We start from the raw sequence: 27,375 nt of genomic DNA, 5'->3' as shown, positions 1-27,375 counted from the left end.
AAAAAACTTTAAACTCGGGGATAAGGCACATTAATCTCACCCCGGGGGAAACCAACACTCGAGTTTATTAGGGTTTTTCATCTTAACTAAACTTTGACGTCATCTGATCATCTATAATAAAGCCACACGTCTTGGGTTTTTTAAAATATATCTATTGTAATTAAATTCTAATATAACTGATATATCTACAAAGGTCAAGTTTATAAAATTTAATTTTACCTGCAACCCGCTGTAAAGATATTCAGTTTATTTTCTGAAAGACGTCTATGCACGTTTTAGTGTATTTATTACGCTTCAAACAGCAATGCACAATACATACAAAAAAATGATAAGAAAAACTGATTTTCTGACAGTACAAAAAAACTGCTGATGTAAAATTTGGTACAATCAAAACATGCATGCCAAGTCATATTTCCTACTGATTGTCTTGCTAAACAACTGATCGAGTGTATAAAACTCAAACTAGAAGCATTGGGCCTTCTTCAAAGGCAAACAATTGTTATAAAAACGGTTTCCACCAAGAATGTTTATGGCGAAATTTATTGTGCTTGTGTTTAGGAAATGATACGAGCAAACGATTTGCAAAAACAAACACTATTGGGTGATTCTCGCGAAAATAGACTTTTTGAGGTGTCATGAAACTTTTTGATAAAAAAAGTAACTGCAAAGTAAGAGTTTCAAAATAAGAAGCATACAGTTACAAACATCTCTTCATGTACTATTTTGCAAATTTCAATTTCAAATTTCAAATGACATCATACAAATTTTGTTGTTTTTTCCACATTTAAGAAGAAAATTTTCATTACCGCAACGTGTCCATGACTGGATTTGGGTTCTTTGACATGGAAAATGTATAATTAAAAAATCTTATAAAATAAAAAGCTTCAGTGCATGTTATAAAAATGTTCTCATCCTCCTCAACAATTTTCAAGCATTGTTTAAGCCCTCAATGAACTAACATTTAAAAAAAATTGTTGGAAGGGAAATAATTGACTGTGACACTCAAGATGGCTACCAGGTAAGCAGTTCTTATTTTTCTCTCCAGATAAAAGTTGACATTTTGTTTGTCATAGTACCTAGACAACTTTTTAGTTCTCATTACCGAAACATGAGTTTGTAAATGCATATATTAAATGTAATATCATGTTGCGGTAATGATAATTTTTGATAATGATAATCTAAAACATGTAAATAATTCTATAGGAAATATTTTTAAATCCTCTAAAAATAATGATTATAGTAAGTTGAGACCTTAATCGAATATGTGCAAAAAAAAATTGCCTTCAAGGGCTTTTTTTAAAAATCTGATGCTGGACACCTTCTAAGTCTGGATTTCGTGAGAATCACCCTATTGCGTACAATGTAAGACTTTACGAAGCATATCTTTATAAAAGCGATCTTGTACACCGGTGCAATGACGTTAGTTGGAAAAGTCCAATAAAGAAGTCAACAAAATTTAACGGGTTTAACACAAGGACTTGGTTTTCATGCATTATTTAGCACTCATCACCATGTGACTGGCGTTCGTAATGTCCCATCGATTTCTTTTAATATTTTTTAAAAAGTTTTAAGTCTCTAAGAAATGTCCAAGAAAGTTCCTTAGCGCACTTCGTTACCGTCCTGATCCAAACAGTCGTACCTAAACGATAAAGAACGCCTATCGTCGCTGCTTATGCCGTTCTCTGTATGAGTGACATCATTGCCCCTCTTTATGTCATCAGCATCCCCACTGGCCTCCCCAAGCGTGACATCATACGAACTTTGTCCGCTCTCCTCGAAACATATACTGAGGGCTTCCTGTCGTACGCCGATGTAATTTTCTTTGAGGGTGATGCAATCGATCTGTTTGGCGTCTTCCTCGCTCTCTTCGGGAATCGAAGGCGGAAGGCACTCGATATCCGAGTTGCTGAAGACGTAACCAGGCAGGGTGGTGTGTATGTGCGAATGTGTGTGTATGAAAGAGGTGACGTTGGGCTGACCTCCGCATCGGTACACCCTGCTGGTGTGGAGGGCAGAACTGCGGGTCACAGAGGTCAGCTGGGACTGGACGCTGTTGGCGCTGCTGTTCAGAACCGACCCGTAGCGATAATTGGCTAGAACCACGGGACACTTCCAGTCAAAGGCAAGCGTCCAACGGAGCCACGTCTTACGAATTTCAGTCTGAACCTGGAAACAGAGATGTTTGGGTTTTTTGGTCATGTCTCTCAATTCTAGAAAGCCGAAAGTTTCAGCTGGACAGATTTAGTACATTTATAACAATATTCCAAAAAAAGTTTACATTTGCATATCTCAGAACATTACATTCAATCTTCAAGGTGACTCCAAATAAAAATTCTTAGTTTTTTAACAATGTACTTCAGTTTGACACAATCTTTCCCTGGTGCAGAAACAAAACAGCTGCCTATGAATAATACTGAAGTGTAGGCGTAGCATTCAGTGTGGTTTACCTCTCCGTTGCAGTAGCAGTAGATAATGGACACGAAAAATCCCTAAAACAGATCAACAGATAGTTAGAACAAGTTAGAAGACCATCCCAAATGTTCAGTGCGAGCCAATCTCTTATCACACTTTTGTTTGTTATAAACTGTATTTTAATTGTAGCATTATTTTATTATACTGTATATTTTTAAATGACTTACCTGGAACGAATTAAAGAAGAGTTCACAGTACATTCGGAGCTCCCAACCCAGACCGGTGAACGTGTGCGGCATTCCCACAAACACAATGTAATGTACTCCGAACACCAGAACCAGGACCAGAGTGGACTTTGCCAGCTTTCTGTAGACATATAGATGAGATAGGAGAGGGTATTTAAACATCCAAAATGTAATTCTTCTCCATTAAATCCAGAAATAAAACAAATCACTCTAAACTCCCCATTAAAAGCAGAAAAGAACACAAAATGCGGTCTGAGTTTTCACAACAAATTAAGCATTTAAAAACAAGGTTGCTCTCAGCACGGAAATACGAGAAAATTATAGAGAGACATTTGAGAAATAGTGTCAGAGTCAAAAGTCTTTTGGCATTTGGGTCCAGTTTAAAATATCTTCAAATAAAAGGTTATGAGAGTCTGGACAGGAGATCCTTGATGGGATAAAATGAAATGTAAATCGCTTAATTACTTACAGTTCAGAGCACAAGTCTAATTCTCTTTAATAGACTAGTAAAAAAATCCTGACTGTGCTGCTCCATCATCATTAATGACTTTAACCTCCCGCCTACAATTTCACTTGAGGCTATAAAAGCCCAGTAGATTAAAAATACCCTCCAGCTTTTCTCTGATTAATTGTACATTTGTACAGTTTAAAATTAGAAAAAAGTTTCTATTTTATGAGATGGTTGAAAATGCTGAGCAATTCCCTAGCAACCACCTAGAACAAAGTAGTAAACATTAAACAACATCATGGCAACCACCTAGAACACAAAAGCAGAACAACAAGCAACGCCCTAGCATCCACCCAGAACAAATCAGAAAATGTGAAGCAACAACATAGCAACCACGCAGGCCAAAGCAGAAAATGCTAAGCAAAACCTTAGCAACCATCAAGAACAAAGTAAAAAACGCTTAGCAACACCCTAGCAACCATCAAGAACAAAGTAAAAAACGCTTAGCAACACCCTAGCAACCATCAAGAACAAAGTAAAAACCGCTTAGCAGCGCCCTAGCACCCACCCAGAACAAAGCAGAAAATGCTGAGCAGCACCCTAGCAACCACCCAGAACAAAGTAGTAAACATTAAACAACGCCCTGGCAACCACCTAGAACACAATAGCAAAACAACAAGCAACACCCTAGCAACCACCCAGAACAAAGTAAAAAATGCTAAGCAACGCCCTAGCATCCACCCTGAGTAAAGTAGTAAACATTAAGCACACCCTAGCAACCACCCAGAACACATTTGCAAACAACAAGCAATGGCCAAGCAACCACCCAGGACAAACTAGTAAACATGAAACAACACCCTAGCAACCACCTAAAACAAAGTAAAAAATACTAAGCAACACCCTAGCAACCACCAAGAACAAAGCAGAAAACACTTAGCAACACCCTAGCAACCACCCAGAACAAAGCAGAAAATACTGAGCAACACCCTAGCAACCACCCAGAACAAAGTAGTAAACGTTAAGCAAAGCCCTAGCAACCACATAGAGCACATTATCAAAACAACAAGCAACACCATAGCAACCACCCAAAACAAAGTAAAAAATGCTAAGCAACACCCTAGCAACCACCAAGAACAAAGCAGAAAACGCTTAGCAACACCCTAGCAACCACCCAGAACAAAGTAGTAAACGTTAAGCAACGCCCTAGTAACCACCTAGAGCACATTAGCAAAACAACAAGCAACACCATAGCAACCACCCAAAACAAAGTAAAAAATGCTAAGCAATGCCCTATCAACCACCCGGAATAAAACCGAAAACACTAAGCAACATCCTAGCAACCACAAAGAACAAAGCAGAAAACACTAAGCAACACCCTAGCAACCACCCAGAACAAAGCAGAAAACGCTAAGCAACATCCTAGCAACCACAAAGAACAAAGCAGAAAACGCTAAGCAACGCCCTAGCAACCACAAACAACAAACAGAAAACGCTAAGCAATGCCCTAGCAACCACCCAGAACAAAGGAAAAATGCTGAGCAAAACTCTTGCAACCACCCAGAACAAAACAGAAAACGCTAAGCAACATCCTAGCAACCACCCAGAACAAAAAAAACTGCTATGCAACACCCTAGCAACCACCCAGAACAAAATAAAAAATGCAGAGCAACACCCTAGCAACCACCAAGAACAAATCAGAAAACGTTAATTAACGTCCTAGCAACCACCCAGAACAAATCAGAAAACGCTAAGCAACGTCCTAGCAACCACCCAGAACAAAATAAAAAATGCAGAGCAACACCCTAGCAACCACCAAGAACAAATCAGAAAACGTTAATTAACGTCCTAGCAACCACCCAGAACAAATCAGAAAACGCTAAGCAACGTCCTAGCAACCACCCATAACAAAATAAAAAATGCGAAGCAACACCCTAGCAACCACCAGGAACAAATCAGAAAACGCTAAGAAATGCCCTAGCAACCATCCAAAACAAAGCAGAAAACGCTAAACAAACCCCCTAGCAACCACCCATAACAAAATAAAAAATGCTAAGCAATGCCCTAGCAACCATTCAAAACAAAGCAGAAAATGCTAAACAAACCCCTAGCAACCACTCAGAACAAAATAAAAAATGCTAAGCAACACCCTAGCAACCACCCAGAACAAATCAGAAAACGTTAAGCAACGTCCTAGCAACCACCCAGAATAAAATAAAAAATGCAAAGCAACACCCTAGCAACCACCAGTAACAAATCAGAAAACGCTAAGCAATGCCCTAGCAACCACTCAGAACAAAATAAAAAATGCTAAGCAACACCCTAGCAACCACCCGGAACAAATCAGAAAACGCTAAGCAATGCCCTAGCAACCACTCAGAACAAAATAAAAAATGCTAAGCAACACCCTAGCAACCACTTAGAACAAATCAGAAAACGTTAAGCAACGTCCTAGCAACCACCCAGAACAAAATTAAAAATGCTAAGCAACACCCTAGCAACCACCCAGAACAAATCAGAAAACGTTAAGCAACGTCCTAACAACCACCCAGAACAAAATAAAAAATGTGAAGCAACACCCTAGCAACCACCAGGAACATATCAGAAAACGCTAAACAACCCCCTAGCAACCACTCAGAACAAAGCAGAAAACGCTAAGCAACAGCCTAGCAACCACTCAGACCAAAATAAAAAATGCGAAGCAACACCCTAGCAACCACCAGGAACAAATCAGAAAACGCTAAACAAACCCCTAGCAACCACTCAGAACAAAGTAAAAAATGCTAAGCAACACCCTAGCAACCACCAAGAACAAACTACACATCTAGTGATACCCTGTCAACAACATTATTATTATTATTATTATTATAGACATGAGGAGGTTATAAAGAGAATGTCTGTATATAAAGTAATGGAGTTTGTACTATTAGCTGGAGAAATACCAGAGGGAGACTTTTAAAGGTTTTAATGAAAGGAGTGCTATGGTAGCACAGCTGCTGTCTCTCTGAACTATTTCAAATCACTGTCGATGCAGACGACACCCACAAAACACAGCAAAACAAAATGAAGTCACAGCATGGGTTGGTATGAACCTCGGCATGAAACCCTACGTAGATACCACAGGATTTATATTATAAAATGACACCTATATATTTTGTATTAAAAATCAGATTGATTTTGTCACTATTTGTTTGTCGTCACTATTCCATTTGCGTTTTTCCAAATCCAACATCATACAACACAGATCATCTCGTGAGGTCATGCATCAACGCAACGGTAATTTCACTCACTCACCTGCACTGTTTGCGTGTGTCATAGCGGCCTGCGTTTGTTTCTCTGATCTTGGTTGCCAGAACTCGTACGATATTCACAAACAGAACAAAATTCAGCTGTAGATAGAGAATAACACACTGCATTCATCTCAATATGCATTTCAACTTTTAATTGGTATCTGTAACTTGGGTAATCAAAGAAAAGCGTGAAAATCGTAACGCATTTAAATATTTATTGAAAAAATATTTATTTAAACTGCTACATAAACATTGCAAAAATGACTTTCCTACACTGCAAAAAATTATTTTCAATAAATATTTTTCTTAGTATTTTTGTCTTGTTTTCAGTAAAAATATCAAAAAATTCTTACAGTAAGATGCTTTTTCTTGATGAGCAAAACGACCCAAGAAAATAAGTCTAGATTTTAGACCAAAAATATCAAATGATTTTGTGCACAAAAAAATCTGCCAAAGGGTAAGCAAATTTTTCTTGAATTTAGTGTTTAAGAAAAATTTTCAAGATTTTTTTACTGAAAACAAGACAAAATACTAAGAATTTTTTTTCTTGAAAATAATTTTTTGCAGTGTACTTAATATTTCTCAGTATTGTTTTCAGTACAAATATCTAAAAATTCTTAACTCAAGATGTATTTTGTTGATGAGCAAAATGAAAATAAGTCTAGTTTTTAGACGAATCATATACAATTTATGTGAATTTGTGCTTAAAACAAGCAGAAATAATCTGCTTATAGGTTAAGAGATTTTCTTCTTTAAATTAAGTGTTTAAGAAAAAAAGTTTTTTCTTACTCTGTTGGCCCCACTGAAAATAAGTATAGTTTTTAGACCAAAAATATCAAATTTAAGTGATTTTGTGCATAAAACAAGCAAAAAAAAATCAGCCAATGGGGTAAGCAAATTTGTCTTGAATTTTTCTTGAATTTAGTGTTTAAGAAAACTTTTCAAGATTTTTTTCTTACTCCATTAGCCCCACTGCAAAAAAAAATGATTTTCAAGAAAAAATTGTTTTAATATTTTTGTATGGTTTTCAGTAAAAATATCTAAAAATTCTTAAATTAAGATGCTTTTTCTTGATGAGCAATATGACCTAAAAAATAAGTCTAGTTTTTAGGCCAAAAATATCAAATTTTATGCATAAAACAAGCAAAACTGCCAATTGGGTAGGCAAATTTGTCTTGAATTTTTCTTGAATTTAGTGTTTAAGAAAAATGTTCAAGATTTTTTGCTCACCCCACTGGCAGATTTTTTTCCTTGTTTTATGCATGAAAACACTTACATTTGCATCTTAATTTGAGAATTTTTAGATATTTTTACTGAAAACAAGACAAAAATACTAAGAATTCTTTTTCTTTAAAACATTTTTTGCCGTGTTTAAAGAATCAATATATTTTCATCCCCCTCAGTATTTTTCATGTTTTGACAAATGATGTGTGATGGATTGTTTGGACGTGGTAATCAAAATTACATAGAAAGCATCACAACACTCTCAGAGAAACGTGCCCTAATTTATGTTTTGGCAACGAATGCGAGGCCGGGACTACGTTTGTGTTTTGTCACATCATAATTACAGCTTTTCTGATGTGAAAAGGTTCATTGGTTCTTTAAATCAGAGCTCCATTACCAAGAGAACGGTTTGTGCTCGGCAAAGCTAATAATTAACGGCATAATGTCTCCATCTGCCCAACCAGCAGATAAATATATGCGTGCATGAAAGCGGTCAATCACGCTCGGTCACCGCACGTCAATGCAATCCAAATCGACCCTTTAACTCGCCTTTGACAACCTCTTTAACGAACATCATGTTTTGAACATGTTGAATTGGGGGGCTAATGGAAATAACATTGTATTTAAGACACTTGTTCTTAAGAATTGGTCTTTAATGAAGTTTAAGTGAAGCTTGGTGACACCGAATACTCTCCTGAATTTCTGTTTCTTATGAATAACTAGCAAATGACTCACCCCAATCGCTGTCAAGATGGGAACTTGGTATATCCATTTAATATTTCCAGCACTCAGCTCCCAGCACCTTTGAGAGGGTCAAGGAGAAATATTATTTGAAGTGAATAACAGACTTTCAGTCTGCAAAGCTGAAGAGACTACATAAGGTTTAATTTAGTTTAAATTTAAAGTCCCCATGAAATCAAAATTGATGTTAAGAATATGTTTGCTTATATATGTATATCTATAAGTGTACTCCAAAACATTGACAAAATTTGCATTTAGAAGATATAAGCATTCTTACACCAATACAGAGCAATGATTTTTATCATCCTGCACTTCAGGGGCCTCATTTATAAAATGTTGCTTAAAAATCATCCTAAATTTGATCTTACAATCATTTCTCAAAAGCACGCTTGTGTGATTCATAAAATGAATGTATGCATAAAAATTGTGTGTACGCCTCACTTTCATACGTGAAATCTATAAATCGCTTGAAAAAGCTTGAAATTGTGCGCAGCTGAACGTTCGCAAATTTCCGCATTTAAACGATGCCTAATAAATGTCATATAAAAGAGCAGCTATCAATGTTTAAATCCTTTTCGGCTTATATTTCCAATCGGACAAGCAAAAGTGCGTACGTCTGCTCAAACCGTGACGTGGTGCTAAGCACTTTCCACTTTTTTTTGCATTTGCACGCTTTACGATCAAATCTGTGCGTACGCACGCTTAATAAATGTGGCCCCAGCTTCTCATTAGATTCCAGACTGTAAAAAACTAAATACTATTGGCTATTTTAAAAGGTGGCCCTAAATATGCCACGTCTTAACTTCCTGTTTCAGTTGAAATTACGTCAAGGCATCAGACAAAGCCGCACATTTTAAGGCACTTCGTAAAGGAAAACACCACCGTTTTTCAACATATTACTATGTTCTTACCTCAACTTAGACGAACTAATACATACTTCAACCTTGGTGCGCAGTAACATCATCACTCCTGACTACTCCCCCTCTCGCTCAAATATCCGTCAATATTACTGCACCTGAGGTCAAAGTGCTGCAAACTAAATGCTTTTCCGCCATACAATATAGTTCTCATTTTTATCCGCTTAATAAATCGCCACCATTAATTTTGTGCCACCATACTTACTTGTGTAACAGTCTTTAAATAGGGAAAACATGGAAGTGTTTGGTGGCTTCTAAATTCATCCCTGTTTGGATCCTGGGGAGTGAATGTGGCTGGGCTGGGTGCTAGCACATTCACAAGGCGCTGTACAAAGATTAAGTGCATGCAATGAAAAAAAGATAGAGATGTATTAATTTGTCTAACTTGAGGTAAGAACACAGTCAAATATATGTTTTCCTTTAAGAAAGCGTGTATGAATTTTATGTCAACTTCCGCAACCGTGCACGACAACAATGTGACATTTTTAAAAAAGTAGCTTGTTACAGTGCTCTGAAAACAACCGAGCTGATGTTTATCCGACTACATAACTAAGGGGGGGTGAAGAGTTATCTTCAGACGATACTCACCTCACGTCTGCGAGCGTTGCCCTGACGACAGCCCAGGTGGATACGAAGAGTGCTGGAACACCTGTGGACCAACAAATTAGAAGATGACGGGATTTATAAACGTTAATGCACCAAACGAGCAGAGAAACATGCTCGACACTTACAGCACAACCTCAGAGGAACAACACAATTCCCAACACTTTATATTAGACAAAATGATCAAATCAAAAGCCTTTCAAAATAAGAGGGCCGATGGTCTTTCGAATTTAAAGGGGAAGTATATTATTTCTGTGGAATATTTAAGGGCTGTGTATTATTATGTCTAGTTAATGTAAGGTTGTTAGCCAATTGGTCGTACAAGCAGCTAGCCCCGCCCCAAACTGATGCCATTGGTTAAGACCAGGTTCTTTGATTGCCCCCTGGTGGCTGGCTGCAGTACAAGTCATAAACCCTGCCCTCTCCATTCAAACGAATGGAACTCTGCTCTAAATAAAAACAAATTTTTTACACTTCCAATCAAATTTTCTGAAAGATGGTTTTGGTCCTTTAAAACAACACTAAAGAGTTTTTGCTCTTTGCTCCCCCTACAGGTTAGAAGCGTAATTGTTCATTACCACTGTCGTAAATACTGCAGCATAGCTGGCTCTGATTGGATTGTGGGTCTGCCGTAAAGCAAGTTTTTGTAGTTTTCACTCGAACTACAGGACTGCGACCCGACGGTTGGAAACTTCTTTAGTGCAGTTTTGGCCGATAGAGGGCTGCAAAGCGAATGTGAAAGTGCCTATCACCCTGTTTTGAGTGGATGAACCACTGAAACTTTTCTGGAAACGTTATTTTAAGGTAAAAAAAAACTATTTGGTGTTGCTTTAAGGTAGTTATTATCACGCTGATATATGTTAAATTGTTCATTTTTGTGATAAGTTTCATTTTTCCTAGTAAATTGATGCTATAGAAACGGGGCGTGTCGTTAGGAATTGGGCGCGCAAGCGTTTGAGCGGAAGTTTGATACCGTGGCTCTGCATCTGGCTCCACGGACAATTCCTTCTGCACATGCTTTGGCTCCAAACTGATGTTTTTACATAACATGGCGGCGACCAGTGTTGGGGGTAACATATTACAAGTAACGTGCATTACGTAATAATATTACTTTTCTAAAAATAACGAGTAAAGTAACACATTACTTTTTAAATTTACACAATAATATTTGAGTTACTTTTTTAAAAAAGTAATGCAAGTTACTTTTTTTAGTTTAACTCCTTCCCCCCCATTGACAAGATATCTCGTCAATCAAGAGAAAACGCTTCCCCGCCAATGACGAGTATTTCCGTCTTTCCGCAATAACGCTATTATCCACTAGGTGCCCTTCCGCAACTTTTTAAAACCGGAAGTATTGCCCTATGGCAAGCTGCTGCATGTCCGTGTCTGTTTTAAAGATCGCTCTGAATGGGATCTCTATGAAAAGTCCGTCACAAAAATGGAATTATCTCAGCTTTTTGCTCAAAATGTGGTGTTTTTGCAGAAACCTTCCCATATTCAAAAGCTGATTACAAAAGAACTACTGAAGGTAGGATGAAACTTTTTTTTTTGTTTGAAAGGGTCTGTTCTTTCATTTGGTATATTGTATGTTTATATATTTGAAGAAGAACATTTTCTGGAAGGCATTAAACTTTTGTGAAAATCATGAAAAACGCTGGCGCTGGCTGGCAACAAAAAATTATGTACTGAATTAAACTAAACATAGTCACATTATGCACCTGTGTGGAAACGGTTTGAGTCAGAACCTGAGTTGGCAGGCCATAGCTCGATATTTTTTGTGATGAAATATGCAATTTCTCAATTCAGAACTTTTCAGTCATAAAAAACACCTGCAAGGCCTGAAAGAGATCAAGCCTCAGCCAAGAAAAAGTAACGCAAAACAAGTAACTAAAACGTAACAAAAGCATTACTTTCCATGAAAAGTAACTAAGAAACACAATTAGTTACTTTTTTTGGGAGTAACTTAATATTGTAATGCATTACTTTTAAAAGTAACTTTCCCCAACACTTCCCCAACCATGGTCGGACATTTTTTGCTTCAATTCATTATAATGAAAGGAGGCAACGTCGCGTCGTCCATCTTTTTTAAAGTCTATGGTTAAGACAAGTTCATTTAACAGACTGCTCTAACAGATTAATGTTTTGAAAGCACCAAGCGTGTGTTTAGACTTAGTGTGTCAGCCTGAATTACTTCATGTTCACTCTGCTTACTTAAAGTTGTCTCTACATATAATTCACCTGTTTATCCTACACACGGTTTGTTGAGTGTTAAGACACTAAAGTCTTTAAAAATGCAGGAGCCTTCCTAAAAGTTAAGCATTTTAAAGATGTCTATTGGCTTGTCCGGCGACCATCTGCCACATAAACCAAGAATAAATAGGCTTAAAATGAGACATATCATATCAAAGGAAAGAAAAACAAGTCATGGAAACAGACATAATAAAAACCTCACATCGAGATTATTATATCAAGCTGTGAAATTGGTCAGGCTGCACCTGGGCAAGGCAAAGTAAACAACATAAAAAAATAATAAACAACCGCTGATCCCAAGACACTTTGACACTCACCCCAACCTATGAGGGTGAATCCCCACAAATATTTGGAGTCGGAAAAAAAGGCCATAAAAATGAGGCTGTGGAGATACAACCCCTCCACTAAGATCCAGTAGTAGTTTGTGGCAAGGAAGTAGATAAAGAACAAGACGGTAATCTTACAGCCAACCGAAAATACAAATAATTGTTAAACCACATCAACCAATCAGACGGCCTTAACCTTTCATGATTTCTTTGGCCAAAAATGTGTTTTAATTATATGCTAAATACATTTTGTAGAAAGTAAAAATGTATTAAATATTTTTATTTAAAAATATATACTTTAAACATATAACTTGTAATTCAAAAATGTATTTTAGGGGCAATAGACGATTTCATTGGACGCACGTGATACACGTCTGGATCCGAACTTTACTTCCGGTTTCGTTTTTTTTTTTGAATGGTCTGACTAGTTGCTAAACTGATCTCTTGAACAAATGCCTCGTCGAAAAGAAAAATTTTTTTTTGGTTTCCTAGGTAATCTGTGTGTTGTTTTTTTGCTTGTTATATAAATAAACTACGTTTAAAGTACTTTGTGGTTATTTATTATTAGCTGAGTTTACCGGAAGTTACGTGCGGACCGCGACAGCCGCTTCTTTATGTTGTTACTGCTGAAACCGTCAATACAAAATATATATTTCCTGACCAAAATATCAGTTTATAAAGTATGTATAAAATATACATTTTATAAAGTATATTTTTGCAGTTGAATATATACTTAATTTTACCTTTCAAACCTGTTACTGTATGTTTTTTACAAGTTTGTACATGCTACATAAACAAAGTTTTTTTCTTCCAATGCGACTGTAAATGCTTTAAAATATATTTATTTTTAAAATATATCTCAAAATATACAAAAATGGCCAAAATATATATTGGTGAAAAATACATTTTTGTATTTCAAAATATATTTTTAGTATATTTTAAAATATTTTAACAAATATATTTTCGAGTTGTGTGAATACGGAGCCCCTAAGGGGACATGGAGCAAAAATTAAACAAAGTTTAGTTTCACGTGCGCACGTAAAAACTATCGTGTGCACACGTGAAAGTATCGCGTTTAGTTTCATGGGCGCACGTGAAACTATTGCGTGCGCAAGTAAAAACTATTGTGTGCGCACGCAAAAGTATCGCGGGCGCACGTGAAACTATCGCATGCGCATGTGAAACTATTGTTTACTTCAATATTTTTGCATGTAAACCATCACAAAAATATCGTTGTAAAGGTCTAAGAATGTATTTTTTTATATTTTATATCAGTAATAATAATGCCGTGACAGTAATTTATTAATTTGTTACAACAGTCTGCAGCAAAGCGTTGACACCTAATGACCGTTGTTGGTAAAACTACTAAAAGTATAACACAAATGTCATTTTTTTATAATTTTATGTATATAATATATACGTTATTGCATTATTTTTTATTAATTACAATAAATGTAAGCTGCTCTAACAATTTTTTTATATTTTCACCTCCAGGGGCTAAATTAAAATATATGCAGCATGATTAATTTAAAGCGGATATGTTTTTAATTTTATCGCACAAATTAAAATTCTGCATTTTTCGTGTAAGCATTTGTTTGTTTTTTTAGATTTATCTTCAGATCTGCGCACCGCCAGAAGTTTTATATATTAGCATTCATTTGGGCTTTTGTCCAGGACTGCGCTTTAATAGTCCTTCATATTACAGTTCGGAAATCTGAACTAGCGCCACAGTTTGCAGGAACTCATTTACATAGTTCAGGAACAAACAAAGCTTTAATCAGCCTCAAGTGAACCTCTGCCAAATTAATTTGAATAGTTAACACTATTTAATGACATTCATTGTGAGCAATCTAGCGTATAAGCTCAACTACACACTTTAATCTAATGAACTTAAATGAAACTCGACCATGGTCATCATCCTCACACTTACATACTGACTCTTGTCGAGGGGAGAGATGGAGATGGTGCTGATGTTGTCCATCAGCATAGTGTCATACTCCTGCAGCACACCGTTGGCGTATACCACACGGTCTTTTATGAAGATGCTGACCGCGCGGAGCATGAACGACACAAATAGATGCATGTGGATGTAGTTTCTAGTGCAATGAAGACGCCTGAGGGAAAAACAATGAGAGATTGAGGATGAAATGCTAGGATACCATCTTAGATATCATGCATTCTTATCTTATAATGTAGGCGCTGTTTTTGACGGTATTTTTCGAATCCAATAAAACCGACATAATGTGAACCATATTTTGTAAGTGGGTCAAGTACACTATAATACTTCTTCATAGGAGCTTTAATTAAAAAAGCAAAGGACAAGTTGTTCACTAATAACCTTCGGGGGAACTCTTCATTTAATTTACAATCTGAAGAACTTTAAAAAAGAAGACCACATCCAATTCATCCTGCACAAACCCTTGAATGCCGAGCACTCGGATGGGAACAAGTTTATTTTCAGTACATGCTGTGTAGGACCTGGACTCAGCATGTTTTTCTGACCGGTTGGAGCCAAAGTCCGCCGTGTGAATCTGCTTTAATGAGTATGTTTACATGCCCAGAATAAACTATTAAAAATCTGCTGTTTTTGTGCGTTTACCTGCAAATCAATAAATAGGCTATGCAGAAAACTGCGTTAACATGGAATTTGGAGATTTGTCAGGTTTCTCGCAGGCAGTAACGTCACCGCCTACAGCACATATAGTCATTCAAAAAGCCGAAAAAAAGGGAAATCTGTCTTAACTATACGTTGCAACATGATCTCACGAAGTTCCGTTGGATAGTCACAGAATTTTTTGCTCTTTTTCCGTGGCATTCTCACGGATCTCCGCATATTTCCGTGGCCCTGCCACAGACTTTCTTTTCTGTGGCATTCTCACGGATTGGTTACTCAACTGCTTTTTCCTATTTTCAAACCATTGTCGCTTCGGTTTAGGATTAGATTTGGTGTTTGCGTTAGTATGTAACTTTAGGTATTGGTTTATACTATTTTTTCTGATGTGTTCTTTTATATTTTCTAAACTTGAATCAATTGTCGCCTGGCGTTGGGGCTAGAGTTGGGTTTGGGTAGGGATGTCATTTTATGTAAATCTAACCCTAAACCGAAGCGACAATGGTAAGAAAATAGGACAAAACAGTTGAGTAACCAATCCATGAGAATGCCACAGAAAAAGAAAGTCAGTGGCAGGGCCACGGAAATATGCGGAGATCCGTGAGAATGCCACGGAAATTTGTGAGATCAGGTTGATACTTGAATGTTTCAATTTGACTCAGCATGTTCATTTTCCTACCCATACTATATGCCTCCGCTATATTATCTACATACCAATCTACGATTTCTGATATCTTACAGCAACATGCCCCTATTAAGACTAGGCGTGTCCCTTCCACCCACTCCTCTTCTTGGTATAGCACTGAGCTTCGTATCCTTAAGGCTGCTGGTAGACGGCTCAAGCGTCTTTACAGGAAAACTGGTCTAACTGTGCATTGTTTAGCTTTTCTGGATCATCTCAAAATATACAAATCTGCTCTCATCTCAGCTCGCTCTAGTTTTGTCTCCGCCACAATTAACCAATCAAGTAATAGGCCAAAAGCATTATTTAACACAGTAAATAAACTTACTAAACCTCCACCTCAAGACTCCATAGCTTCTAATGAGCTCTGCCACTCCTTCATGAATTATTTGCTTGAAAAGACAGATGTCGTCCACCAATGCTTCTCTGTTGATACAATGCTCAACCATCCACCAAATCTATCCAGTCAAAATATGTCCAGCTTTTCTCTGACAACCCCATCTTCAGTCTCTAAGTTAATTATGAAATCCAACTCTTCTACATGTCATCTTGATCCTGCTCCTACTTCTCTCCTGAAACTTTGCCATTATTCCATCTCTGCACCTATCTCTCACTGCATCAATACATCTCTTACCTCTGCTTCATTTCCTCTGCCACTAAAAACTGCTGCAGTTACCCCTGTTCTTAAGAAACCCAAGTTTTATCTAACTACCGCCCTATTTCAAATCTACCGTTCATTGCTGGAAAGCACTGTAGCCTCCCAACTCCAGTCTTTTCTGGTTAAAAATAATCTCCTCGATCCCTTTCAATCTGGTTTTCGCCTCCTCCATAGTACTGAAACTGCGCTGGTAAAGGTAGTGAATGATCTACTGCTCTCTGCTGATTCTGGCTCTCTCTCCATACTTCTGCTACTTGATCTCAGCTCTGCCTTCGACACCATCTCTCATGAATTACTCATTACTCGTCTCTCTAATTTGGGTATTTCTGGTTCTGCTCTTTCCTGGTTTTCTTCCTATCTCACAGACAGACAGTTTTTCATCTCAGTTAAGGACTCCAAGTCACCTACTGTCCCCCTGAAGCGAGGTGTTCCCCAGGGATCCGTTCTTGGGCCCCTTTTATTCATAATCTATATCATACCTCTCGGTCAGATTTTACAACGCCATGCAAGTATCACTTTTACGCTGATGATATTCAATTATACTCTATTTGCACACCCACCCTACCTCCCCAAATTGACAAAATTTCAGCTTGTGTAAAGGACATAAAAGATTGGCTTAATTCTAACTTCCTTAAACTTAACATGGATAAAACTGAGATAATTTTTTATTGGAACCCCGTCACTAACCGCCAATATCTCTTCAAATTTCACCTGTGAAATTGCTGGTTCTCACATCACAATATCCAATACTGTCAAAAACCTAGGTGTAATCATTGACTCAACACTCTCTTTTCAGTCCCATATTAATTCCATTGCAAAATCTGCGTTTTTCCACCTCCGCCGCATTGCCCAACTCCGCCCATTCATCAGTACCAAAGATGCTGAAACTGTCATCCATGCATTTGTATCATCATGTCTTTTCTTGGGTCTACCTGTCAGCTCCATCTCCAGGTTACAATATATCCAAAACTCAGCTGCTAGACTTCTCACTCACACTAAGCGTTCTGCCCACATCACTCCAATTTTGAAAGATCTCCACTGGATCCCGGTAGTCCATCGTATTAAATTCAAAATCCTACTGCTAACCTTTAAATCTCTGCATGGTTTGGCTCCCCCTTATCTCTGCAATATGCTCGTTCCCTACACCCCAACTCGCTCACTACGTTCCTCTGACTCTAGTCTTCTTGTTATCCCTCGGTATCGCCTCTCTTCAATGGGGGGCAGATCTTTCTCTACTATTGCACCCAAACTCTGGAATTCTCTTCCCCGCTCTCTCTGCAGTGTAAATAATATACTTGAATTTAAATCACTACTCAAAACCCACCTGTTTTCTGAATGCTACTCCTGCTGATTTGATTACGCTGTATTCATTCCAAACTCTCTGTGAATGTTATGTTTTGCCTCTTAATTCCCGTTTTGTATTTTCGGACCTGCCTTTGTCTCTTCTGTACTTTTGTGTCCATTATCATTGTCATCTTTTGTGTCCATTATCATTGTCATCTTGTTAAAATTGTTTTTTTTTCTTCTTTTGATGTAAAGTGTCCTTGAGGCGCTATATAAATAAAACGTATTATTATTATTATTATTATTACTTTATATCTCTTGTCATGTCTTCAGAACCTGTAAATGTAACATGAGTATACATTTTCACGGTTTTCTTGCCAACTGCTTGAGTTGAGCGTAAACTTTTATGCGTTACTTTGTCTTGCTTCCGTGTATGAGATTTATTTTTCACCACTGCAAATGAACAAAACTGCGAAAAAGCCAGTTAAAGTGTTAACATGCAATGCGAAATCGCGAAACTTTGCCGATTAGTTTTTGCTTAAGCCGTTTATGGGCTTTCTCCGATAAAAGAAAACCGTTTATGCATTTACATGACCCCACACGTTATCAGTTTATTAAAGAGGACATTTCACAAGACTTTTTTAAGATGTCAAATAAATCTTTGGTGTCCCAGAGTACACATGTGAAGTTTTAGCACAAATTATCATATAGATAATTTATTATAACAAGTTAAAATTGACACTTTGTAGGTGTGAGCCAAAATGGGCAGCTTTTGGGTGTGGCCTTTAAAATGCAAATGAGCTGATCTCTCCACTAAATGGCAGTGGCGTGGTTGTATACTGCAGATTAAGTGGCGGTATTATCCCCTTATGACATCACAAGGGGAGGCAAATTTCAATTACCTATTTTTTACATGCTTGCAGAGAATGGTTAACCAAAACTAAGTTACTGAGTTGTTTTTTTTCACATTTTCTAGGTTGATAAAAGCACTGAGGACCCAATTATAGCACTTAAACATGAAAAAAGTCAGATTTACGTAATTGACGTAAGACTGTGCATGTAAATGCACTCAATGTTAACTTACCGAAAGTATCCAATGATGAAAATGGCAACTAGCAGAGAGCTGAAGGACACGCCGTAGCCCACCGTATACATGATGTGAAGGCGTTCAAAGAAGTCTCTCTAAAAATAAAACAGGTTTATTTGTCATCAAGTTCATGAGTCAACGATTCATTTTTTACCAGGAACGGCCTGATGATTACGAAACATTTCTGAATGATTCTGACTTTACAAACCATTAACATTTGAATCTGTATATCTAATGACGCTTTTGCTAAGATGTACAGACTGAGACGATCAAATTGTTACGAAGATGTTGACAAGATTACTATTATGAAAAATTCACCATAACCTTTTCCTCAATCTAATAACCTACTTTGCCTTTTCCAATCCCAGGAGTCAGAAAGTGTAGGCAGTCTGAATAGTTCACCCAAGTTCTGTTCTCCACCGAAAGCCATGATCCATTAAAGTCACACTTACGGTACGCAAACCCTACGAAGAAGAAATTTCATTATACCAGAAATCGAAACCTTGATCGTTTTTGAAGACGTGGGTGAAATGTACCTTTGTGGTTGAAGTCATAGATATAGCTGGGGCATGGGACTTTGGTGACTTTTCCCGGGGATCCCTGGGGCCAGCAAACCAATCCATCCCATCCAGGAGAACATACTTCATCTGCAAACACAATGTGTAAACCACAATTACAATGGCGAAAAATGTCAAGGGTTCGATCTTGAAGTGCACAGTGAGTCACTTTGGATGGATTAAAGCATCTGCAAAATGCCTAAATGTAAGTGTATCTCACATTCATTATGCACCCACGTTGCGTTAGTTTTGTTGTATACCTATGGCTATATACATGTCTTCTCTTTTTGTCTGGCAGATTGATTCAACGCTTTTGTGTGTTTTGATCTAAGCGTCAGCATGTCGTCATGCAATTGATCCGACCCCCGCAGAAAAGCGTAGGAAAAGGGCAAGGTACAGTACTTGAATGGAAAAACTCACTGACTGGTCAATTTACTCAAAGGAGTGTAAAGGATGGTACAAAAACGTGATGCTATTCTGGAGCTTCATTCAGAATGAAAGAGGGAACCATGCAGATCAATTCAATCTGTCAGTCTGCCGTACACCGCTGAAAGAAAGAGCAACCAGTGCTGTCCGTATCATAACAATTGCATTGCGGTTTCCAACCGAGCCTGAGAAAAACAGATCAGGTCGATCGTTCATCATCACCGTGTCATTTTTTACACATTTTTATTCCTTTGAAGCTTTTGTAGAACATCTGACCTTTTCGGATGCCCACATTACTAAATTTACTGTGTGATGAATGCAATTACACCCATATATACATTTATATAATGGAAATGAAACCTCAAATGTCACCTTTAATTTTCTAGTTTTGTTTCTTCTAAAGAGACATTAAGAGAAAGATCTGAGACATAGCCCTTGCAACTAACCCCTATGCAGTTACATTGGCCCCTGGTATATAATAATAATAATAAAGGATTTTATTTTCATATTTTCCTACATTAGAGGTAGAGTATTAATAGATTATTCGCATGTTCAGACAGTTGCCATGGAAAATTATCAAGGTTCAGTTTAGCGATGGCATACTACAGTCTGGCCATACTTATTACCTCTATTATGTTTTCAAACAATGGGAAACCTTTTTTCTGCGGCTTTCATGTTTGTTGTGTTTTTAGTAGATTAAACCTTTTTGAAAAGAAAAGGTCTTTGTTAAAGCACAATATTGTAGTAAAACAACCAACGGATTAAAAAATCGTTATGAAGTTAAAACATTTCGAAATACTTTAATGAGTTGTAAAGGATTCATACGCTTCGTTTTCCAAGCAACTAGATCAGTAAAACAGATAGAAAAGCTCTTTAGTTTCGAACCAATAAACAACTACCTATGACCCAACACACCCTAGCTACCACTTAATGACCACCCAAATCACATTAGCTACCACTTAATGATCACTCAACACACCCTACCTACCACTTAACAACCACCCAGCACATCCCAATGATCACAAAACACACGGTAGCTACGAGATAAAAAACCACCCAACACACATTAGCAGCCACTTAACCATGATCACCCAGCACATCCTAGCTACCCCTTGACAACCACCCAAAGCACCCTAGATGCCACTTTATGAACTCCCAGGACGTCCTACCACTTAACAACCACCCAGCACATCCTAACGATCACAGAGCACATCCTAGCTACTACTAAACAACCACCACTCAACACACATTAGCTACCAATTAACAATGACCATCCAGCATATCCTAGCTACCCCTTGACAACCACCCAACCAACCTGATCTCACAAATGTCCGTGTTATAGTCACGGACAACATGATCTCACAAAGTTCCTTGGGATAGTCACAGAATTTTTTGCTCATTTTTCCGTGGCATTCTCACGGATCTCCGCAATCTCACGGATTGGTTAATCAACTTTTCAAACCATTGTCGCTTCAGTTTAGGATTAGATTTGGTGTTTGCGTTAGTATGTCACTTTAGGTATTGGTTTATTTTTTCTGCTTTATTCTTTTATATTTTCGAACTTTAAACACTTGTCACCTGGCGTTGGGGTTAAAGTTGTGTTTGGGTAAGGATGTCATTTTATGTAAATCTAACCCTAAACCGAAGTGACAATGGTAAGAAAATAGGACAAAACAGGAAATTTGTGAGATCAGGTTGTCACGGAATATTTTGCTCATTTATCCATGTCATTGTCACGGATCTCCGCATTTTTCCGTGTCCATACCACGGACTTTCGTGTCAGTTTCACATATTGGTTACTCAATTGTTTTTCCTATTTTCTTACCATTTTCGCGTGGGTTTGGGGTTAGAATGACTTTCTGTAACATAAAATGACATCCTAACCCAACTCTCACCCTAACGTCAGGCGACAATTGTTAAAAAATCTGGAAAAAAATAGTATAAACCAATAGTTAAAGTGACATCGTAAACCCCTAATCTAACCTTAAACCCACACAAAAATGGTTAAAAAATATGAAAAACAATTGAAAAACATTATGAAAAACAATATGAAAAACAAGTCTGTGGTATAGACACGGAAAAATGCAGAGATCCGTGACAATGACACGGATAAATGAACAAAATATTCTGTGACTATACCACGGAACTTTGTGAGATCATGTTGACCCAATACACCCTAGATGCCACTTAATGAACTCCTAAGACGTCTTAGCTACCGCTTAACGACCACCCAGCACATCCTAGCTAACACTTAACGACCACCAAACACACCCTAGCTACTACTTAACCACCACCAAACACACCCTAGCTACTAGTGATGTAGTACTCTAGTCGAGACCGGTCTTGAGACTGATTTCTGGTTTCTCGGACTTGTCTTGGACTTGCACCTTCAAAGATTCGGTCTTGACTCAGTCTCGGACCACAGTGGGAGTCCTCAAGACCAACGCATTTTTATGTTCATATAAAAAAACCACACAACATATAACAATAATAATAAAATCCAATGTTGACGGACAATATTTGAAAATGACATCCCATGGTGCAATGCAAATATACTGCATGAAATTGGGAAATATTGGAAAAAGTTATAAAGTAGCTAAGCCTACTAATTTAGACATACCACTAGAACATTTTAATTTGCTCTGCATGTCCTAACTAGGATTAAAAAGTCAGGGTGGGCTTAACATGTTGATGACAGATCAGCACTGTTGAAGCAGTTTAGAAAAATAGGCAGAAGATGAAGCATGTGGTAGGGATTTTTTTAATAATAGTTAAAGCATGGTCCATTAAGATGTTAAGACTGCTCCCCTAAACAATTCCCATTCTAGCTTAGTCTGTAGGCCTAACTGTTGATTATTAACTGGATTGTAATATTAAATCATGAATATGAAAACTGACGTGTTTATGGCCTTGGTCTCGACTCGGTCTTTACTCCTAATGGACTCGGTGTCCACTCAGAATTGCTTCCTCAAAGACTCAGTCTTGACTCGGACTCTACTGTATTTGAAGCCCAACGGACTCAGTCTCGACTCAGTCTCGACCCTTCAAAGACTCGGTCAGGACTAGGACTCGTCATAGGCGGTCTCGTCCCCATTACTACTAGCTACCACTTAACGAACACCCAGGACATTATTGTCACGGATCTCCGCATTTTTCCGTGTCTGTACCACGGACTTTCTTTTCAGTGTTAGTTTCACGTATTGGTTACTCAATTGTTTTTCCTATTTTCTTACCATTTTCGCGTGGGTTTGGGGTTAAAATAACTTTCTGTAACATAAATGACATCCTAACCCAAACCCAACTCTAACCCTAATGTCAGCGACAATTGTTTAAAAATCCAAGGGAAAAAATAGTATAAACCAATAGTTAAAGTGACATCCTAACCCAAACCTCAAATCTATCCTTGGGGTTTGAGGACTTGACTCGGACTCGACTGTATTTGAAAACCAATGGACTCGGTCTCGACCCTTCAAAGACTTGGTCTTGACTCGGACTCGACTGTATTTGAAAACCAACAGCCTCAGTCTCGACTTGTTCTCGACCCTTCAAAGACTCTGTCTGGACTCTGCATAGGCGGTCTTGTCCCCATCACTACTAGCTACCACTTAACAAACACCCAGGACATCCTAGCTACCACTTAAAGACCTCCCAGCACATCTTAGCTACCACTTAAAGACCACCAAACACACCCTAGCTACCACTTAACGACCACCCAGCACATCCTGGCTACCACTTAACGAACACCCAGCACCTAGCTACCACTTAATGACCACCCAACACTCCCTAGTTACCACTTGCAACCACCCAGCACAACCTAGCATCTACTTAATAACCAACCAGCACATTCTAGCTACAACTTAACAACCACCCAAAACACCCTAGATATCACTCAGAACACCTTACCACCGTGATGATAAAACAATTAACCTGTTGACCCCACTAAGAGGCCACCATCTGTGGATGCGTAATTTTCAAATCCCTTTGAAGCATTGGATCTGTTAATTAAAAAAATATATATATATATTTACACGTTATTATTTTTAGTCTTAGTTCTCTCCAAAAATATTGGCGCTCTTTGTCATAGCTGTTTATTGTTTCGTTCACTTATATTCATTAATTTATTCCACTATAGTGAATATTCATAGATTGAAGGCTCTTGCGCTGGAATGAGCCTCTCTCCCATGTTGGCACGAATTTACGATTAAACTTGAAAACTTCATTATTACCGCCACTAGGGGGCAAACCTCAACAGTTGTGTCCGAATGTCATGGAAAGGTGGCTTGAGACTGTTTAATGGTTGTGCGAAACCATTCCTCATTTGCTTTCAATCTTCCAAGTTCTGATGATTTACTTGTGATCATCTGCTAAATTTTGGCGTCGCACCTGCCTCAGCATCATAATTCGGAATTATGCGGTTCGCCAGACACCCTTCTGAATCCCAACTCGGCATGCCCGGTCACGCAACTGGCAAACTTGTGGATGAAAAGCCAGAAGCGTGTGGATAATAAACAGGAGAAGTGTGATGGTAAACATCATGCACCATCATCTGATCTCAACACAGTGACTCAAAGGGCATGTGACATCATTACAATCCCCTACAATCTAAAGTATTGTGATGATGATGCAAGTCTGATTCATGTGAATCATTTTTAATCCATATGGCACAAAGCAATTACTCATAAAAACATATTTGAATTAAGATCTGCTTGTTTACATTTTCCATGTTATCAACAATAAAAAATGTATGAATTGTATGAAATCCGATCAGATGAATGGAAGCCAGCGAGTGTTGTTAGGATTAAATACGGCCAACTTTTGTAAATCTATCACAACAGCGACCCAATGTCGCTCCCGTGACCCGTCCCATGTCTTTGGTGAGGACTTGTAGACTACGACTATTTGTGAGTGGGGAGACACACAAACTATGTGGCTTTTAAATAATTCAGTGTCTAAATTCTTCAAGACTCCATGCCGAGTGACTGACAGTTGGATGCAAGATAAGACCCACCACAGACGCACAAGTTTAAAAACCAAATGAGCCTACCCCCAAAAAAATCCAAGATTCTGTTGAATCGTATCAGTGAGTTGATCTGATCTAAGCAGATTCAGATGTCTCGGTACGTTCATGCATTTTGCATCAGATGGGTAATTCATATTTTAAAAGGCTTTTATATGCCGCAAATTAACCGATAAGGGCATTAATGTGTTGTGAATGAATCACTTTCATCTGACAATACTGACATGCAAATGATCTCGCCCGCTAAACATCAAAACAATGCTCGTTCTAGAAGAAGAGAGAAGTGATATCCACAGTCTTACCCGTAGGGTTGTGTTCGGAGATGTTCTGAAGGCACTGGAGTTTAATATCATACAACAGGATAACTTGTTCCCGAGCTGTTAAGCCAACCTCAGGGTCTAAATGCTGAACACAAACATGAATCAGAGAATGGATTTAACCTCAATTCTTGGTCTCCAGTCAGAAGATTTGTTGTTGTAAAACCACCAGTTATAAAACCAATCCTTCCTAATTTCTAACCCTGAATCATATAGATAGGGTTGGGTGTTTGTTTTTTCTGTCTATGGTGAATGATGGTTTAAGTTTAAAATGCAGGGATACTGTATATAATGTATATTATATCCATATCATTTGCACAACACACATACCTGTACGATGAAATAACATTCAACAGCTTAGTGATGCAACATTGCATGCAATTTCTCAAACTCACAATATCAAAATTTACATATTCAACTTTTCCACATCATTATAATTATGATTATGAATTAGTAGATCTGTAGAAAACTAAACAAGTCAAACATAAAAAAATAATTTTTCAATGATACATAAATAAAACGAATAAATTATTTAAATACTAAACATATAATCCAAAACACCAACACTTCAGATTAATGTTTTTTGTTACAATTATACATATTGTAATAAATGGCTTTAACATAAATTAAAGATGACCAGTCTTACCTGCGCTACAACTGAGGTACCAAGCAAAACTTCAAACATCCACAGTGCAATAATCCACATTTCGATGCTATATTTTCCCTTCAATCCTTAAAAAACTTCTTCAATCTTCAGTTTCTTATTAAATACGCTATACAAATGCGTGTTTTGTCGGTGGTTCTCACGGTGTCCCTCAGCGCGTAAAGCGCAATGTGCGCGCATTATACAGAAACATCGTTTCATCCAGCTTCATATTTGCACGTAAAATGATTTGAATATCAACACGTAGAGCAGAAAGAGACCTTTAGACAAACCAGACAGGTGTTGTACCTCCGCGCAATCCAAAGCACTGGGGAGGAACCCTTGAGATCTCCTGCCAATGTTTAAGTATGACTACGCAAGATCTTAAAGAGAATGCGTAACTTTGCATAATTACCTCAGCAGGAATCTCTCTCGTGCATCTGCTCAGTTGTGGGTGCCAATAAATTAATACAAATACAAGGGATAACCAAATGGGGAGAGGGTGTACCCATTTGGGTATACATTAAACAAGTCTATTTTTTCCAAATAATTGTGTATGATTTAGCAGCTAGCATTTTAATACATCGACGCAAAACACAAAAGTTTTGATCGCATGTCAGAGTGCGCTAAATAAATCCGCGGAGGAGCAACGTTACGCGGTTTAAATAAAAGAGCAGTTGATCTTACTAATATCAACATTTATTATAGATTCATAGACACAGAAAAACTTGTCTAAAAGATGCCAATGGCTTAATCTAAACCCACGCGAAAAACAATCTGACAGAAATTCGGTTAATAAGAAATTAATTAAAGTCCCTAAAATTTTCATCCCGCGAAAATATCCTACTAAACAAATCGGTGTCGAAATAGAATATTCCATGAGCTCTCCGTACCGAAACTAAACGAATATTTTCACATTTAAAATGATTTCATTGCTCATATTGTTTTTTATGTAAAAAGATAAAGCGTTGTATTCTTTCCATGGGTCTTCTTTTGTCCACGGCGTCGGAAACGCAGATGCGCACGAGCGCTTGACGCACCAAAGTTCCTCAGCTCGCGGACGCGCTCAGTACATACGATTGTCTGAATATGTAGGCATTGGATGTCTGCAGTAAAAGACATAGCTACATAGCTAAATCACGTAGGAGTGTTAAATTTCCGCTGTGGATAAATAGATTGACCTGTTTTAAGTCGCGCTCAGGCACCTGAGCTGTGAGAGAAATAAATGATATGTGAAAAGTAATCTCAGGGTCTTTTTTATTCTGTGTATTAAAGATCTTTAGCTTTTTTATTATTGCAATTATTATTTGGCAGACCTTTTTCACCCAAACAGACTTTTTTATTCAAGGATTACAGTTGATCAGCTGTGTGTGTTCCCTGGGTTTGAACGCATGAACTTTGCGCTGCCAACGCAATGCTTAACAACTAAGCTACACATAAACACATAATATCAAATACTTTCTGTGCTATTTGGCATTTTGTTTAAAAAAAAAAAAACTACCAAAAAATTGCTCAATTTTATCTGTATTCACTCTGTTGCAATGCATCCCATTTAATTAGTTTAGAAGATGCATTTGCATAGTTGAAAATGTTTGAATATTAAAAAATATGCAAATTGCACAAAACTTTTTGTTTTCAGG

At 37.7% G+C, this 27,375-nt stretch overlaps 1 protein-coding gene across 1 annotated transcript; it reads right to left on the bottom strand.

Moving 5' to 3' along the window:
* Positions 1–742: 742 nt before the first annotated feature.
* pth2rb (parathyroid hormone 2 receptor b) lies at positions 743–26,843 on the bottom strand. The gene is made up of 13 exons (XM_055218488.2): positions 25,739–26,843; positions 25,078–25,180; positions 19,312–19,422; positions 19,124–19,239; positions 18,773–18,870; positions 14,384–14,567; positions 12,445–12,598; positions 9,863–9,923; positions 8,352–8,418; positions 6,397–6,491; positions 2,640–2,778; positions 2,448–2,489; positions 743–2,166 (listed from the first exon to the last, which is right to left on the bottom strand). The coding sequence occupies exons 1-13, from the start codon at positions 25,796–25,798 to the stop codon at positions 1,600–1,602; spliced, it is 1,797 nt and encodes a 598-aa protein (XP_055074463.2). The 5' UTR covers positions 25,799–26,843; the 3' UTR covers positions 743–1,599.
* Between the last annotated feature and the right edge of the window lie 532 nt (positions 26,844–27,375).

The sequence above is a fragment of the Misgurnus anguillicaudatus genome, chromosome 23 (genome assembly GCF_027580225.2).
Source record: "Misgurnus anguillicaudatus chromosome 23, ASM2758022v2, whole genome shotgun sequence".
In the NCBI taxonomy this organism is placed as follows: domain Eukaryota; kingdom Metazoa; phylum Chordata; class Actinopteri; order Cypriniformes; family Cobitidae; genus Misgurnus; species Misgurnus anguillicaudatus.
Note: the sequence above shows the minus strand (reverse complement) of the source record. Positions and strands in the feature narration are given on the sequence as shown.